The sequence below is a fragment of the Gallinula chloropus genome (assembly GCF_964237585.1).
Source record: "Gallinula chloropus genome assembly, chromosome: 2".
NCBI classification, from domain to species: domain Eukaryota; kingdom Metazoa; phylum Chordata; class Aves; order Gruiformes; family Rallidae; genus Gallinula; species Gallinula chloropus.
The window spans coordinates 54,491,182-54,506,690 of record NC_140086.1 but is presented as its reverse complement, the minus strand read 5'-3'; the positions used below and the strand labels follow the sequence as shown (position 1 = coordinate 54,506,690).

Sequence of the window (15,509 nt, the reverse complement as noted above, 5' to 3'; positions counted from 1 at the left end):
TTTTAGGCACCAGGACTCGGTCTGGCCGCACCCCGCGCATCACTCACAACGCGCGGCCGGGGCTGCAAGTGCTTCGGGGACGGTTTTGAGGGGCCGGACATGTGTGGCGCGGGGTCCGTGCGCCCGTGTGTTTGTGTGAGCGAGCCCCCGGCTCGCCGGGGCGGCCGCGGGACGGGGCGGGGGCGGGGACGGCGGGGCGGGGAGGCTATAAAAGGAGGGCGGGAGGCAGCGTTCCTCCCGGCGGCGGGGGCAGAAGCGATGGGCAGCGGTGGACGATGGCTGGTGGTTTTGCTGGCGGTGGCTTCGGTCTTCTGGGCGCCGGGGCAGAGCCAGCCCCGTGGTGAGTGCTTTGGGGGGGGGGGGGGGGGGGGGCGGGAGCATCTCGGGAGTGCAGGGGCTACGTTGCGATACGGTACCTGCAGAGTTTGCTTCCCGCGTCCCGGGGCGGGCTTTCTTTCCTGTGGGGCTGGAGGAAGCCTTGGTGGCGTGTCCCCAGCTCCCGCTGGGTAGACCCGGTGTGTGTGGGACCTGTGCTAGCCCGTAAGGGGATCCCCGAGAGGGAGGAGTGCGGGTTGGGGTCCGCGAGACGGGCAGAGCTGCCGGACCCCAACCCGCACTCCTCCCTCTCGGGGATCTACTCTTCCCCCCCTCATCTCGGCACTACACAGCCGCCCTCCCTCCCCCCCTTTCCTGGAGCCCTTTCTTCTTCCTCAGCGGAGGGGGCCACTCTGCCCGGCCGCCTCCGGGGCCGCCCACTCCCTTTGTGGGAACTGAGAGACTTAATGGAGAGGCAGAAACCCGGGGGAGGGGGCGGCGCGGTCGCTGCCGCGCTCCCCGGGGCGGGCGGGGGGTGGGGGGAAGCTGGTGGACGGCCCGGGTGCCCACCGCCGCCAGCCCCGTTGCGGCAAAGCCCCGGCGGGAAGCGGAGCCGGGCAGGGGCTGCAGCCCCGGGGGTCCCGCTCCCTGGGAAGGGAACGGAGCGAGCAGACCCCAAGGATGCCTCACGCTGCAGCCACTATAACCCAGATGAAGCTCTGTTATAAGGAGCGGGAGGGGGTCAGAAGCGCTTTCCAGGAAGGAGGCGGAGGTAGCAAGAGCGTGTAATGGAGATAATTTATAGAAGTTTCTTTTTTATTTGTTGGGGGTTTTGTTGCACGTGGGGCTGGCCAGTGCATTGAGGCCGGGATACCGGAACGCTCCGCAGCCAGATCTTGCTTTGGGAATAACTTCCCCCACAGGCATCCATCCATCCGTCTATCCGTCCGTCCATTCATCCCCTTTGTTCCAAGCGCGGAGCCGTGCGTGCTCCCGGTGAGCTGCCAGCCCGCGGGCAGCCCCGTTCCCTCTCTGTTACTGGCGCTGCGGCGTGCTGCGCTGTGAGGGAAAGCCCTGGCAGGCATCGGATGTTCTCACCTTCGCCTTGATTCAGCTCCTGGCGTAGTCGGCAGCACAACTTGTACCGATCCTTCCCTACTTGCTGCGCGCCAGTCCCCGGCTGCGTTAGGTCTCTATTAAAAACCGAATAAATGAGGAGGGGGAGATGGTTGGAAGGCATGTGCTGTGCAGATGCACGGCTCTTCTTTATGGTGAAGAGTGGCGCGATGTAGCGTGAGAGATTAGCATCTGGATGTTTGCATGCTGCGTTAGAAGTGAGGGTATTAACATTTTGTATATGCACCTTCGGGCAAGGAGGACAAAATCAAGCCCAAGTAAATTGCAGAGTCCGTATACTTCAGTTTGTAAATAAATACACTTCACCTTAGTTATGAAAATTCAGTCTTAGAAACAAATTTTGCCTGGTTTTCTGCTGTTTACAATTGTTTTTAAGATGCCATCTTATGTACACCACATAACCTTACTTCACAGATGCTTTCTAAAGCTGGCCCAATATAGGTGACAAGACTCCTTTTTTGGTAGAAATTCTTTGCTCACACTGCTGTAATCTGTTGCAGCTTGTGCACATAGTTCAGTGCTGATATTCCAGCTTTTATGTAGCAGCTCACAGTTGGAGGCATCTTGATAAAATGCATATTTTTGTAGCACTGCTCAAAGATACCAGTGTATTTGATTGCACCTAATTCACCTCTCCCAGGGCTATTTAAATTCGTAATTGTTTTTTCTAGCTGAAAGATCAGGTCAGGAGACCATTCTTTCTATTAGATTAAGTTGATAGAATTTTTTTCTCAGCATGAGAGCACAGATCATTTGAGGAAGCAGGGAGTATTAACCCCCACACACCACCCAGTGGGTAACTGCCTTAGGAAAACCCAGAATTCAAGATAACTGATGCTAAAACAATGTGAAGAATGCGATGCAGATTAGAATAGTCATGTTGCTTTCACAGAAAGTAAACAACTGAAGCTCAAACTTGTGAGCATGGTGATGGTGTGGAAATACAGTTTGTGGTGAGGCTCGAAAGATTTCTCAGAGCAAAAGCACTAAAGAAGATTTGGGGAAGGTATCTTGGCATGCCCATGGAGAGTACTGCAGCAGAACTCAGTGTATCTTTTTTTCTGGTTTTTCTTTTTCTTTGTTGTTGCTAATGTTGGCTGTATGATAGTTTCAAGGGTCTGTCAGAAAGTGCTGAATTTAAGAAACAAACACAGAATAGCAAACTCATGGTACTGAGCAACTTCAAAGGTTAATAATTGTTTCTTTCAGCCTAAAGATTAATATCTACATACCTGTGAAACTTAGTTGGTATTTTAATTGCAGTTGTTTTGTTAAAGTGGCCCCATCATGCTGAAAAGCTTGGTTTGCATTTTCAATTGCATCTTTTCTATCCACTAGTGGAGTAACTCTTCATGAAGTGTGTGATCTGGATGAAAAGTTATTTACAGTCTCAAGCAAATAGCTGTTTTTGGAGGCATATGTAGCAGCTTTGCATCGCTGTAATGTGTTCTTATACTGGAGGTAACAACAATCCAGGTCTATAAAGGAGAAGATCCCATGATGGCTTTTTGCACTATTCCCTCTATTTTATAAATTTGATTCTGCCAGTGTCAGATGATTTTTTCTTTCTCTAATTAAACTGCCCTGCTACTGTCAGTGTGAGGTAGTGGTAACTCTCAAGGCTATAGCTGTAGACTAAATGCTTCCTTGGCTGTATCATAGTCTACTTGTTTAAGCTGGTATGCTCATCCCACCTGCTCTGTAGCTACTGCCTGGGATTTTGGAATAGGTAGTCTTTAAGTGCTGATGTATAGGGGGTTGTTTCACCCCCGGAAGGTGCCTGGGGTGTTCTATCTGGGCAGAGCTGAACACAGGTATTTTTCTCTAGACTTATTTGGGTTACCTCGCATCAATAATCTGGTTTAGTGAGTGTGTTTAGGCTGTGTGGAGTGCAGATCATAACATAATAGTCAGTGGCTTTTTTTCCTGAAACATGAGTGATATGGTTTGCTTATAAATCAGGTTGTTAGAACAGTTGGCCAGGAAGTGGGAGACTTAGGCTAATCTCCTTAGTCTGAGGTCGTTTGAACCCACTTCTCCAATTTCTTAGTGCGGTATTGCTGAGGTGCTATGATTGGTATCACAGGGGAGGGGGAGGCTGGTATGAAATCTCTCCAAACCTCTGTTTGAAAGTGAGCTGCTGTGCAGCTGAGAATGGAAGTTTCAAGGGTGCAGAAGGAGAATGGGCAAGGGAAAAAGCTGATGCTGCTGTTGGATCTTTAGAGTACTCAAAGATGGAAGGAGAAACAAATAGCAGGCCTTCATTTTTATTTACTTATTAAGCATCAGTCAGGTACCTGAGTTCAGATAAACTTTTATTGTACTTGTTTCTGCTGTTTTCTTACTGGGTCACTCAAGCCTTGGTGATGCTTGGTGTGATGACTCTGTATCCCACTTACTGTGGACTACTTTAGTGTGTAATTCAAGGTGGTGAGTTCCATCTTGAGTGGTGTGCTTCAATTGTAGGTGTGGCAGCACTGAGGAGTAAGTTTCTTGAGTCTTGGGGTTTTTACATGTGGCTTTTAGCTTACAAGCCTAATTTGAAAGATCTTGCACTTAAGAGTTACCTCACTACAGCTTTATGCATTCAAAGGTGTTTTCTGGGTTGATTTGGCTTCCTCTGACCCTTTTGAAGCTGAGAGTCAAATGTCCAGGATGTCCTGGGATGGCTGTAAACCTTGAAGAAAATTCTTATACACCTTCAAGTTGGGCTGGACATTGCGTTCACAAATGCTTTCTGTATGAAATGTAAAGTCCCTGTGACACCTTTTGACTGCTATACTGCATTGTGGGTTGGTGTATGCTAATGGCTTGAATAGAGCTTGTTTCCATAAGTCTTAAATACCAGCCTTTTCAAAGGGAAGGGTAAGAAACCTGCAACAAAGAATTAAGTGATACAGGAAACAGGAAGGTTTCTACCTATTGCAAAGTTTGCCTTCATTTTTAAAGTATTTTCTTCTGCTGTGCCTCCACTGGTGTAAATATTGCTTCTAATAAAGACATTACTAAAAGACTCCTGATGTTCTTTAAGACTTGTGTAAAACTTAAGTAGCGTTTGTACCTTCCAGTGTAAGACTGGAGGCTGATGAGCTAAAAATTTGGTAGGAGTCTGAAGCAGAATGACCTGAAGTTGTGATAAGCTGAAAACTTTAGGTTTTGGCAAAATTGGGCAGGATAATATAATTGTCTCAAGTTCTCAATTTCTCCTAGGGTTCACAACCTCAGTTACAGTGAACATGTACACCCTGGTGTGGCCTTGCTACTTAACCTGCCTGAGGACACAAGATACTTATTAACTATCCATGCTTTATTTAACTTGTTGGACTGCGGTAAGTCTCAGGTCCATGCACAAAGGAGCACAGAGGACCAAGGTGGGGCAATCCCAATAACAAACCCAGTAAAATGAGCCCCTTCCTGGGATGTCTCAGGACCACTATCAGCCCACAGGCTGGGGTGACATCCACCACCATGAGTCATGGGGAAAGCTCTCCAGAGTGTCCTGTGGGTCTGTGTCGGTGTGTGATCACCTGTCAACATGGAGCCAGGTATCAAAGAAGCTGTTGTTTTAGCACAGATACCAGAGAGACCAGGAGATCGAAGGTAACTACTGGATTGGCTGTGTGGGGGTCTGGAGGTCAGCCAGGAGACATGTCTGCATCAGGCATATGCTGATGAGAAGATCCAGGGCCAGCTACCAGTAACTAAAAGGATCCATAGTCGATCTGTTGAGGGTGGTGCATGTGCAAGGCAGTCTGTGGACAAGTAGCTGGAGTGAAGTTGTGGGCTTTGGGGACTCATATGCTCAGTGCCAGCAACGGGGAGACCTGAGATTGAGGGGGAAATGCTTACTGGATAGACATAGGTGTCCAAGTCCAGCTATTGATATATGTATATGAATATGCATTTTCTACAGAGTTCTTTCCTGTTAAGCAGCTGGAGCAGGATGAGATCATTGGTGTTCATGGCACTTCTGTGTTTTTGTCTTTACTGATCTGTATGGCTGGCTATATGCATATACATGTGTATATTGTGTTATGTGTATGTGTCTGTTGGAAATTCATGCTGGGAACAGGGAGCTGCAGCAGCTGCTTCTGTTGGGCTACAGGACATGGCACACCCCAACCATACTTCTGTGGAAGACTAGCTGTAAGTCTGGAGCTCTGGAGTCTCATTTTCTGACATGGTTGACACTGATGGTAATGGACTTTGACTTTTGTAGAGTACTACATAGACCAATTTTAGATGACCTGTCTATGAAGTCACCTCGGAGGCCCCTTTGCATATCCACAGGAATGTTGACTTTGTGTGTACCATTGCATTAGAATTAAGATTCCCTAAATTCATATCAAGAAACAAATATTTAAGCCTTTCAAATAGGAATGGGGCTCAGTCATATTCAAAGGAACTGGTAGAGTAGAAAGGGTAATGCATCTCAACTATGTGCAGGTTTTTGTGATTGGAGTCTGACTTCTGAGGGTGGGAGAATAGAAAAAGAACCATGAGAAATTACAGATTTTCTGGTGGCCTGGAAAGAATGTCTTAGACGTTTTGTGGGGGGAAATGTTGTGCTTGGCCTGGATTTAGAGTCCTAAATTTGAAGTCTTTGTTTTCTCTTGCTTATTTTAAAAGAAAGTCAATACTAGCAAGCTGCAGAATCTTCTTTTCTCAGAGTACAGAGGTATGTGACAGAAAAATCCCATGAAAGCATTCTAAGACTGAAGATTAAGATAAAAAAAGCATTTGTCTGTCAAATATTTTCTCCATTCCCTGAGGACTTAGCAAATGCATTTCTGGAAACTCAGAACTATTAGTGTGTGTTGATCACTTGTTGGTATTTACAGCATCTCACACAGGATCTTCAGGTGGGGCTTGCTGTTTTTACTGTCCTCCAGGCATCCCTTTCTGACCAGACAGAAGAATACTGTTGGAAATGTTTTGCAAGCTGGGATTGGCTAGGTTAGGACCTTTGATTTGTTGATTGTCACAAGCCTTAGGTGCACACCAATTAAACTTCCCATTTATATATGGTTTGCAGTACTTAAGTGATAACTTGGAGGCTGTATTACCATGCCTCTGGGCACTAGGATGTGGGTACAGAACTCTGGCTTTGAGGAGACTGCTTCATCTGGTTCTGACTCTTGAAGCTTTCTTTACCTTGTGTTCCTGGCAGAGTAAAACGGACTGCTAGGATACTTTGGTTTTACCCAAGAAACTGATATTTACTTTTTTAGTCTCCCTGAAAAGTCCCTACAGTTGTAAATGTCCATGTGAGCTCAGAGGGCTGTTGGAAGAGAAGGGGGATGCATGGCAGGCAGTCTTGTTCAATCCCTTCCACAAGTGGCCCAACCTTGCAGGCTGTGTAAAGCTGCAGCTGATGTGGGTTGATGGATTGAGTTGATTTGTCTTTTTTTCCTTGCCCTGGCCTTTTCCTGCCAGCCAAGGCCATGAAGATCCCATTTCTGCTTTGTGTGTACAGAGTAGATAGATTCAGCCTTCAGCAATTCCTTTGGTTTTCTTGGCTTTAACTTCTTAACTCCTGATGATTTTTTTCTTTAAGCTGTCCATTGACAGAGTAACAACCCCATCAGAGATATTCCTGAACCAATTCTTTTTGCAGGTTTTTTTGTTGGCATAATGTAATTCCTTTCTGTGAGCTCATTTATTGTGCTGTGAGATCCAATCCCCCTCTTGATTCCTGCATGAGAATAGAGGTTAAAAAGCTGTTTAAGAAACACACTTCCCAAAGTGGAAACTTTATTTTCCACTTGACTCTGCCTGCATTTTCACTGATGTCTTGCTCCAAAACTACCTTGAAGATAGGCCTGTGTCCACTGCCTCCGTGATCATATTTGTATAAGCTTTTATTTGCCGAAAGGCTGAGAGGACAGCACAGAACCTGTATGGTAATTTGAAACAATTTCTATAGTGTTGACTGCTGGATTTTTCTTGTTGACCTGATCAAGCAAGTGGCTTTTAATAGGAAAATCCTAGCTCTTTACCAATCGGTGGCATAAATCATGTTAACTATAAATCTTGGATTTTATTGGACAGAAATATAAACTGGAACTAGCACTGATGCTTGCCTATGTTAGTGTTCAAAGTTTATTCAGTTATGTGAAAGCACAACTAGTAACTTTACCTTCTATCACAAAGATAGGGATCTGACCGAAGTGGTGTAGGGAAACTCATCTGATCAAAGAAGCGTGTAAGGAAATGATGTTGGAAGGTGAGGAGGAAAACAACCCAGTAGTGACTGGCACTTCCAGTGCGGTTGGCTTATGCTACCTTTCTGATCAGGACTGGAGCAGGGACCTGAGTTATCCCTTGTTTTGTGTACAGGGGTGCTGGCAGAACAAGCTTTGCAGCCACACTGCAGGGTGGTTGGGCACCTGGGAGGATGGTGGGCTTGGGGAGTTTGGTGGTGCTGTGGTGTTCCTCTGTCATCTCTTCCCTGGAGCAGAGCTCCTGCTGCTCAGCTGGGTGGAGCCTGGCCAGCCTGCCCTGACTTCTTAGGGTTATTCTGCATCATTCCAGGAGTATACTGTCAGTGAGTGATTCTATGAGAGTCTAGCACCAGAACTAGGCCTGTGCTTAAAACAAAGTACCCCAACAATTCATTGAATTAACTTTTCCCTGTGACTGGCTGTTGCTTTACAGAAGTGAGAACAAGCTCCCTGCTAATAAATCTGGTGAAAAGTCCAAAGTTTTTCTTGTCTACGTTTGCCTCACAAATGTTTCTCATACAAATGCATGAATAGCTAGTGTGTGCTGCTTGTTCTCTGTGCCATGCATATATCTAACTTGCCTTTACATTGCTGCCTTTTGTGCATGTCTTTCGCTGTTGTAAGGGGGAGGGGTAGACAGAAAAGCCTTGTGATGACTACGTGCTGCTAATGCCTCTGATCAGGTTGTTTCTCATGTATTGGCTGAGGTAGATAACAACAAAGTTAGAAGTGAAGTTTCTTTTGAGTTGTAAGGATCTGTGGAAACCCTGGTTTAAACTAAGCCTATGACATACATACTGTTGAAATTGCTAGGATTCCTTTTATTTGCTTTAGTTTGTGGAGTCTCCAAATAATGTGTACTCTGACTTCTATTAGAAAACACCTTTTAAAATATGCTGATGAGAAAAAATTTTGATGGGGAAAATGAAGGATCAAATAAACTCCACTGACTTCTGGAGAATTGCTGTGAATATACTTTACAGACAAGTGCTCATCTATTCCTTAAGTAGTTGCTAACTAATGCATTGACTGGGTAAGACTCTCAATTTCTTAAGTATTTTGATTTGCTTCTATGGAATAATATCTCACAGTATTGAAAAATATTTTTATATTGCAAATTTTCTATTTATTTGTTTCCAGAAGTCCATGATTTGTGACTAAAACTGGGTATGTTTAAGTGTTATCCTTGGATATTGACACTAAACCCCTGTTAATGGCTGATCAGAATTTTAGAAACCACATTTTGCTAATGCAAAAATGTGAGCCTGTTACTGAATTGGACTTTAGAAGTAAACATAAAATTTAAGATGAAACTTGGAGGATTAAGTCCTCCTAAGCCCCTTCCTGAAATAGGTTTACACTGTGTCTGACAACATCCTCCAGAACAAGTTTATCATTGCCAAAGGTACACAGCAAATACAAATACTAGATTTGAATGCCTGACTTCTTGAGAGTTGTCACAAAAGAGACAGCTTAGTTTCTTGCATATCTGATAGTGTAGCAATGGGGACACTTCTAGTCAAGGAAACGATTCTGCAAAGCACAAGGCAGGTTTTCTGTGATGTGGAGGAAGCTGTTCTTGGCAAACGATGGAAAATATGGCTGGGCAGAGAAATTTAAGATGAACTGTGTGATGACTAAAGGGGAGTAAGATCTTTCTATAGTGATGAGGGATGGTATATCATTCAAAGGCAGCAATGAGACAGTAGGTACAAATTATGACTGCTGGTGTATGGATGTATTTGGTGTGTCTTGGCACAGATCAGAGGTTGTCACATGTGTTTAGCTCAAGCTAAGGTTTCTCAAACATTTCATGTGATAGTTGTAGTTGGTTTAAGGATCTGCTGTTGCATGCTGCCACAGTTGATAGCGGTAATGGACAAATCTGAGTTTGGATACCTTTGGTGGGGTGAAAATCCTGCTGTAATGATGTGAAAAGAGAGCAAGAAGGGTTTTCAGTGGTGCAGTGGCAGGAAATGGTCAGGATGTTTGCTCCAAAGAAAAACACTTCTGTATACCACATAGTATCAACTGATTATAGTCTATAAAACTTGAGCAGCCCTCATCTTTTCAATAAGAAATACATACTGTCTGCTCTGCAACTCTACATAATGGAATGGTGAATTTCACACAGCAATCAGTAAAAATATTTGGGCTGTTGTAGGGTTGATCCAAAATCTGCCTTGCGATTTATTTAGCGTCACTGTAGCATTGCTGAATTTTAAATTAAATGACTTGTATGCTCAGTCCTGGTCTTCAGGCTGTTGGGATTTTCTTTAAAAATTGCCCTTTGGGCTGAAATACATCATTCTTGTTTTCAGGCCAAAGGCGAAATACTTTCAGGACACTTGATTAAAATTCCATGCGGCTGGCTGAGTTATTGAGCATTGGCAGCAATACAGAAGAGAACTTCTTAAAAGCAATATTGATTGCTTTTCTCCTCTCATTTTTGTGTCCTTAAAAATCACACTTTCAGGAGTTCATCCTGTGCGACACAAATGACTGACTTTTGTGATGGCATTTACTGTTGAAAGAATCAGTGTTTGAAAGTGCTGAGTTCAGAGCGTAGAAAATGTGCAACAGGTGACTTGCTATTAATATTTTAAAAACAGGGTTGTTAAGGTATTCAATGTACACTTGTTAACCTGTGAGCCTGGAGACCATTAGATGTAAGAGTACAAAGCATGGCTGTTTGTAATTGTACTGTTACCTAGAGTGAAATGCCTAGGAGAAACAAGTAGCAGGATATGTTTCTCTTTCCAAAGAACAGAAAGCCACTGCTATAGCCTGTTTAACAGTCGGTTGTAACTGGAGGAAAAAACTCAACAAACCAGCTCTAGAGAGGGGTTATTTCCTAATTAACCATTTAAATTGGATATTGCGAAACCTTGTCAGTAGAGATAAGGGAACGATCAAGTTGTGCATGTCTTCAGTGTTACACAGCTGCAAATCCTTTCAGCTCCATTCAAGCTGTAGGAAACGTGTTCCCTTCTACCCAGGAAGATCTGGCAGTGATACAGGGCTGTATGTGCTCTGATAATGGCTTTGTGGAATGAAAAAATTTTTCTTCTATGTCTGAAAAAACCCCAAGTATTTCTAAAACAGGAGAGCTAGTAGTTCTGAAGTGAGAAACTAGCTCTTCAGCTTGAAATAGCTTTTGTTCATTAATGAAAAAATTCCACTTATTTTGAACAGAAATTTAAGTTCATCTAGGGCAGCTGCAATTTTTAATAATGAATTTTTTTCCCTTTCCTACTGTGAATAAACTAAAACTGAAATCTTTGTTTGTTTTGTTTCTGTTATATGCCTGGTGAACAACAAGCTTAAATGAACTAAGTGGAAAATACATTTCAGAGCTCCTTTGCATTGCAGCTACTTGCTGTAATACTTCACTTATGATCACAAGATGCCAGCTGCCTCAAAGGGTCCTTTATGTCTACACAGGAAAAGAAGTAACAACAGTTTGGTGGGTTGCGATACTGAGTCACGGTACAGAAATTATTTGGACCACTAAACCTCTAAAATTCTCAAGCTCAGGTCTCTCAGACTTAGTGATAAATACAAATTTAGAATAAGAGCTCATAGACACATAGGTCATAACTTCCTATTTATTATAATAAATGATTCACTGTGAAGCCTAAAGCTGCACAGCAAGGCATGTAAATTTAATTAGGATTAAATCAAGGCAGGATTTTAATTTACAAGGGAGATTGTTGCCTCAGGTTGAAAACTGGTGATGGGAAAGAAGTGCAGGGTGAGCTGTTATCTACTGAGGCAGTCATAGCAAAAAAAAGTGTGTGGGGGAGGGGGAGCTACTTTGGATACAATATAAGTAAGTACAAAAATGTTCTGTTTTGTTGATATTGGGACACAAGTGACGACTGACCGAAGTGTCATTTACAGTCTTTTACATGCCAATTACACTGCCAGAGCCTACTGTTTTACTAATCTAAGATAATACTGTGTTTTAGGCTGCATATAAGCAAAGCAGATGAGACCAACATATTTAATAGCTGTGGCCTGAATTTACTGTAGTTTTGAGTGAAAATTGTTCCCAAGATCAAGGTGACTTCAGGAAAAACACTAGTCTGATGCTAAAAGAACAATCCCCAAGCCAACAAACACAAGGATGTAGACCCCTCAATGTGTGGAAAAAGCTTTGGGAGAACAAGAAAGAACCAATTTCATGGTCTGGCAGGTTTGTTGCTCTTTGGCAGCCTGCCCATCTGTCAACTTTTGGCACTTGTTTTGGTGTAAATCCTGTGACAATTTCTAGGCAGATTCTTGAAAAGGCCAACACCATTAGAAAAATCAATGCTTGCAAGACATGTCTTGACAGAAGAAATATTGATTATACTCTGAAAATGCATGATACGTAGAGTACTCACAAATTACCCACCTTATGTATCAAGTTTTACTCTCTTGCAGAAAACTAACCAGAAAACTACTTTTCCTCTTTTTTTCTCTTTTCCTGCTGACCCTTAGTTTGTTCTGATGGAACAAAAGGAACAAGTTGCTCCCTCAAACTTTTTGCCTCAGACCCCTAAAATTTGTGAAGGACCAAGCCATAATACAAGAAACCGTATTCAGGGCTGTGATACAGGCTATTAAACCCGTTGTATCTGCCAATGTGTTTTACTCAAAACATTCAGCTGAAGGCTGTCAAGGCTGATGTTTGCCCTTTTGGGAAACAAGGTAGCCTGTTTGTAGGAATCTTTGGATTGGACTGAATCAGTTGTTCAAAGTACTTCAGTGCTAAGAATTTGTACTGACCCATGTCTTGGCACATTTATTCTATTTCCAGTTTGAGTACATGTGTTGTGACAGTATCTCCAAGATCTACATATGTGTTTGTGGAATCTGAGCATGTGAGGGACACACTGTAAAGCTTGCATTAGCGAACTTGTTAATGCTTAGCCTTGTAACTTAAAGGGTAGTGTCTTAGTATTCAGTATAAACTAGTACCTAACCAACCCCAGCATTAAAACCCTCATTACTTACACAAAGCATTAGTTACTGTTGAACAGAGGTGACAAGCCTCAGGTTCTTGTGCAAATGTGCTGGTCTTTCTTAGAATCATAGAATGCTTTGGGTTGGAAGGAACCTCAAAGATCATCTAGTTCCCACCCCCTGCCATGGGCAGAGACACCCTCCACTAGCCCACATTGCTCAAAGCCCCATCCAGCCTGGCCTTGAACACTGCCAGGGATGGGGCTTCCACAGCCTCTCTGGGCAGCCTGTTCCAGGGCCTCACCACCCTTACGGTAAAGAATTTCTTCCTAGTATCTAACCTAAACCTACCCTCTTTCAGCTTAAAGCCATTGCCCCTTGTCCTATCACTACTCTCCTGGTGAACAGTCCCTCATATTCAAGAACTTTTTCCTAACATTCCTAATAAGTTTACCCTTTTCTAGTTTAAAACCATTACCCCTTGTCCTACTGCTGCATGCCCTTATGAACAATTCTTCCCCAGCTTTCTTATAGGCACCTTTCAGGTCCTGGAAGGCTGCCATAAGGTCTCCTTTGGAGCCTTCTCCAAGCTGAACAAGCCCAACTCTCAGCCTGTCTTCATATATGAGGTGTTCCAGCCCTTTGATCAATTTTGTGGCCCTCCTCTGCATGTGCTCTAACAGGTCCATGTCCTTCTTGTGTTGAGGGCTCCAAAACTGGACACAGTGCTCCAGGTGAAGTGTCACCAGCGCAGAGTAGAGGGGCTGAATCACCTCTCAATCTGCTGGCCACACTTTTCTTGACACAGCACAGGATGCAATTGGCCTTCTGGGATGCAGATCCACTTTACTGGCTCATGTGCAGCTTCTCATCCGCAAGTAATCCCAAGTCTTCTTCCTCAGGGCTGCTTTCTAGCACATCATTTCCTAATCTGTATGGATAATGGGCATTATCCCAACCTAGGTGCAGGACCCTGCATTTGGCTTTGTTGAGCCTCAAGAGGTTCACCTGGACTGAGTTCTCTAGCTTGTCCAGGTCCCTCTGGATGGCATTATGTCTTTCTGGCATGTTAACCTCACCACCCAGCTTGATGTCGTTAGACTTGCTGAGGATGCTCTCAGTCACACTGTTAATATCACTAATAAAGACAGACAGCACCGGTTGCAGTACAGACCCTTAAGGAACACTGCATGTCACTGTCTTCCATCTGGACATCAAGCCATTGATCACCACCCTCTGAATGTGACCATCCAGCCAATTCCTTATCCACTGCTACCCTTCAAATCCATCTCTTCAACTTTGAGAGAAGGATGTTGTGGGAGACTTGTCAGAAACCTGGCAGAAATCCAGATTGATGACATCTGTAGGTTAGTTTGCCTTTTATGTTTAGCATACTGCTGCTTACACTTTGGGATCTAAAATTTTATTAGGGCTCAGGTTGTTCTTCCTTTTTTCCCTTTTTTGAAGAAAAACCCCAAAACCCAAACTTTTTCCCTTGTTCAAATTGTCTGCTGTGTTTTGGCTATCAAGCTGGCTGGTATGCTGGTGTTTAAGAGCTTTAAGGAAGACATGCAAGTTTTGTTTGTTAAAGACTTGCTCTTTAACCCTCACAAATTATGTGGAGGAAACCTAGTGACTGTGTGGGGGAGAACAGTACAGCTGATGTTTGTCTTTGAGTGAGCAGACTTAGCCTTCTGTGCTTGCAGTCTTAATTTGGCAGAACCTTTATTAATTTGCAGTGTTGTATGCAGTGGCAATTAATTTCTGAGCACTGAATGCCAATTAGCACATCAGGTAGCCCAAAGCAGACTACAGCAGGCAAATGCCTGTTGCTGCAGTGCCCTGTCTCCATTCAGGTGTGCATTAATGCTGAATGCCCGTAAGCAACAGCAGGAAACATTTGGCAAAGAGAGCCTTTGCTGTGTGGCCAGAGAAAGAGTTGAGTTTTGTTCTTCTGTAGCTTGTTTGTGCTCTAACAGCTTGCAGGACTCAAGCAGAATAGTTTTGGTCATGTTAACTCCCGTAATTTGACATCAAAGGTTGGAAAAGACCTTGAAGATCATCAAGTCCAACCATTCCCATCCTAAGCTAAACCATATCCCTAAGTACCTTATCTACCGCTTTTTTGAACACATCCAGGGAAGGTGACTCAACCCCCTCCCTGGGCAGCCTGTTCCAGGCCCTGACAACTCTTTCAGTAATAAATTTTTTTCTAACATCTAATCTGAACCTGCCCCATCACAGCTTTGTGCCATTTCTTTTTCCTTTCTTCTGGTGCTCCGGTTGTGTTGTGTAAGTGATTTGTAAAGACTTGACAGAATCTGGAGCTGTAAAATAATCAGCAGGTTGTTCTGAACGCAAGTGTTTACGAGTGTTCAGCAAATGGCCGCAAAGTCATCTGTTTTACAAATAACCTGAGCTCATCCCAGGACCTGATGTGGAGTGCATTTTTCTTTCATGACTGACCAGACTGTAGTACAACAGAAAAGCACCTTTTACTGACCTTAGGGTGCAAGGCAAACTGGACTGTGGTGCCTTGAAAAAAAAGCAAGCCTTACTCTTGGGTGTGCTAACAAAACTGGCACAAATTTAAGAAATTATTCTACTTCAGTTGGTGCTGATGAGGTCTGGGGACCCATGCTGTTGGACAGATGCAAACTGCCAAGAACTCAGAAGGACCAAAGATCTAGAAAATTGACTGGAAAGATTGAAAGGGTTATTTACTTAGTCTGGATAAGAGAAAGCGATGTGTGATAAGAGCCTTTGAGGTACTCAAAAACTGTAATCAAGATCAAGAAGGCAGGAAAGAGAATGAAAAATTCGCAACTCTTAGAGTGTGATAAAGCACCAGATGAGATTTTTCAAGGTTGCTGAGGAATTTCC

The 15,509-nt window shown here is 43.9% G+C and overlaps 1 protein-coding gene across 1 annotated transcript in view; it reads left to right on the top strand.

Moving 5' to 3' along the window:
* Window positions 1–258: 258 nt before the first annotated feature.
* The window catches only part of LAMA1 (laminin subunit alpha 1), a gene marked incomplete at its 5' end in the record, with an annotated part of 103,645 nt that continues 88,394 nt past the window's right edge, over window positions 259–15,509 (top strand). Inside the window, one exon of the mRNA XM_084279905.1 lies at window positions 259–340. Coding sequence (XP_084136031.1) covers window positions 259–340 — 82 coding nt within the window. The remainder of the gene's footprint in view (window positions 341–15,509) is intronic.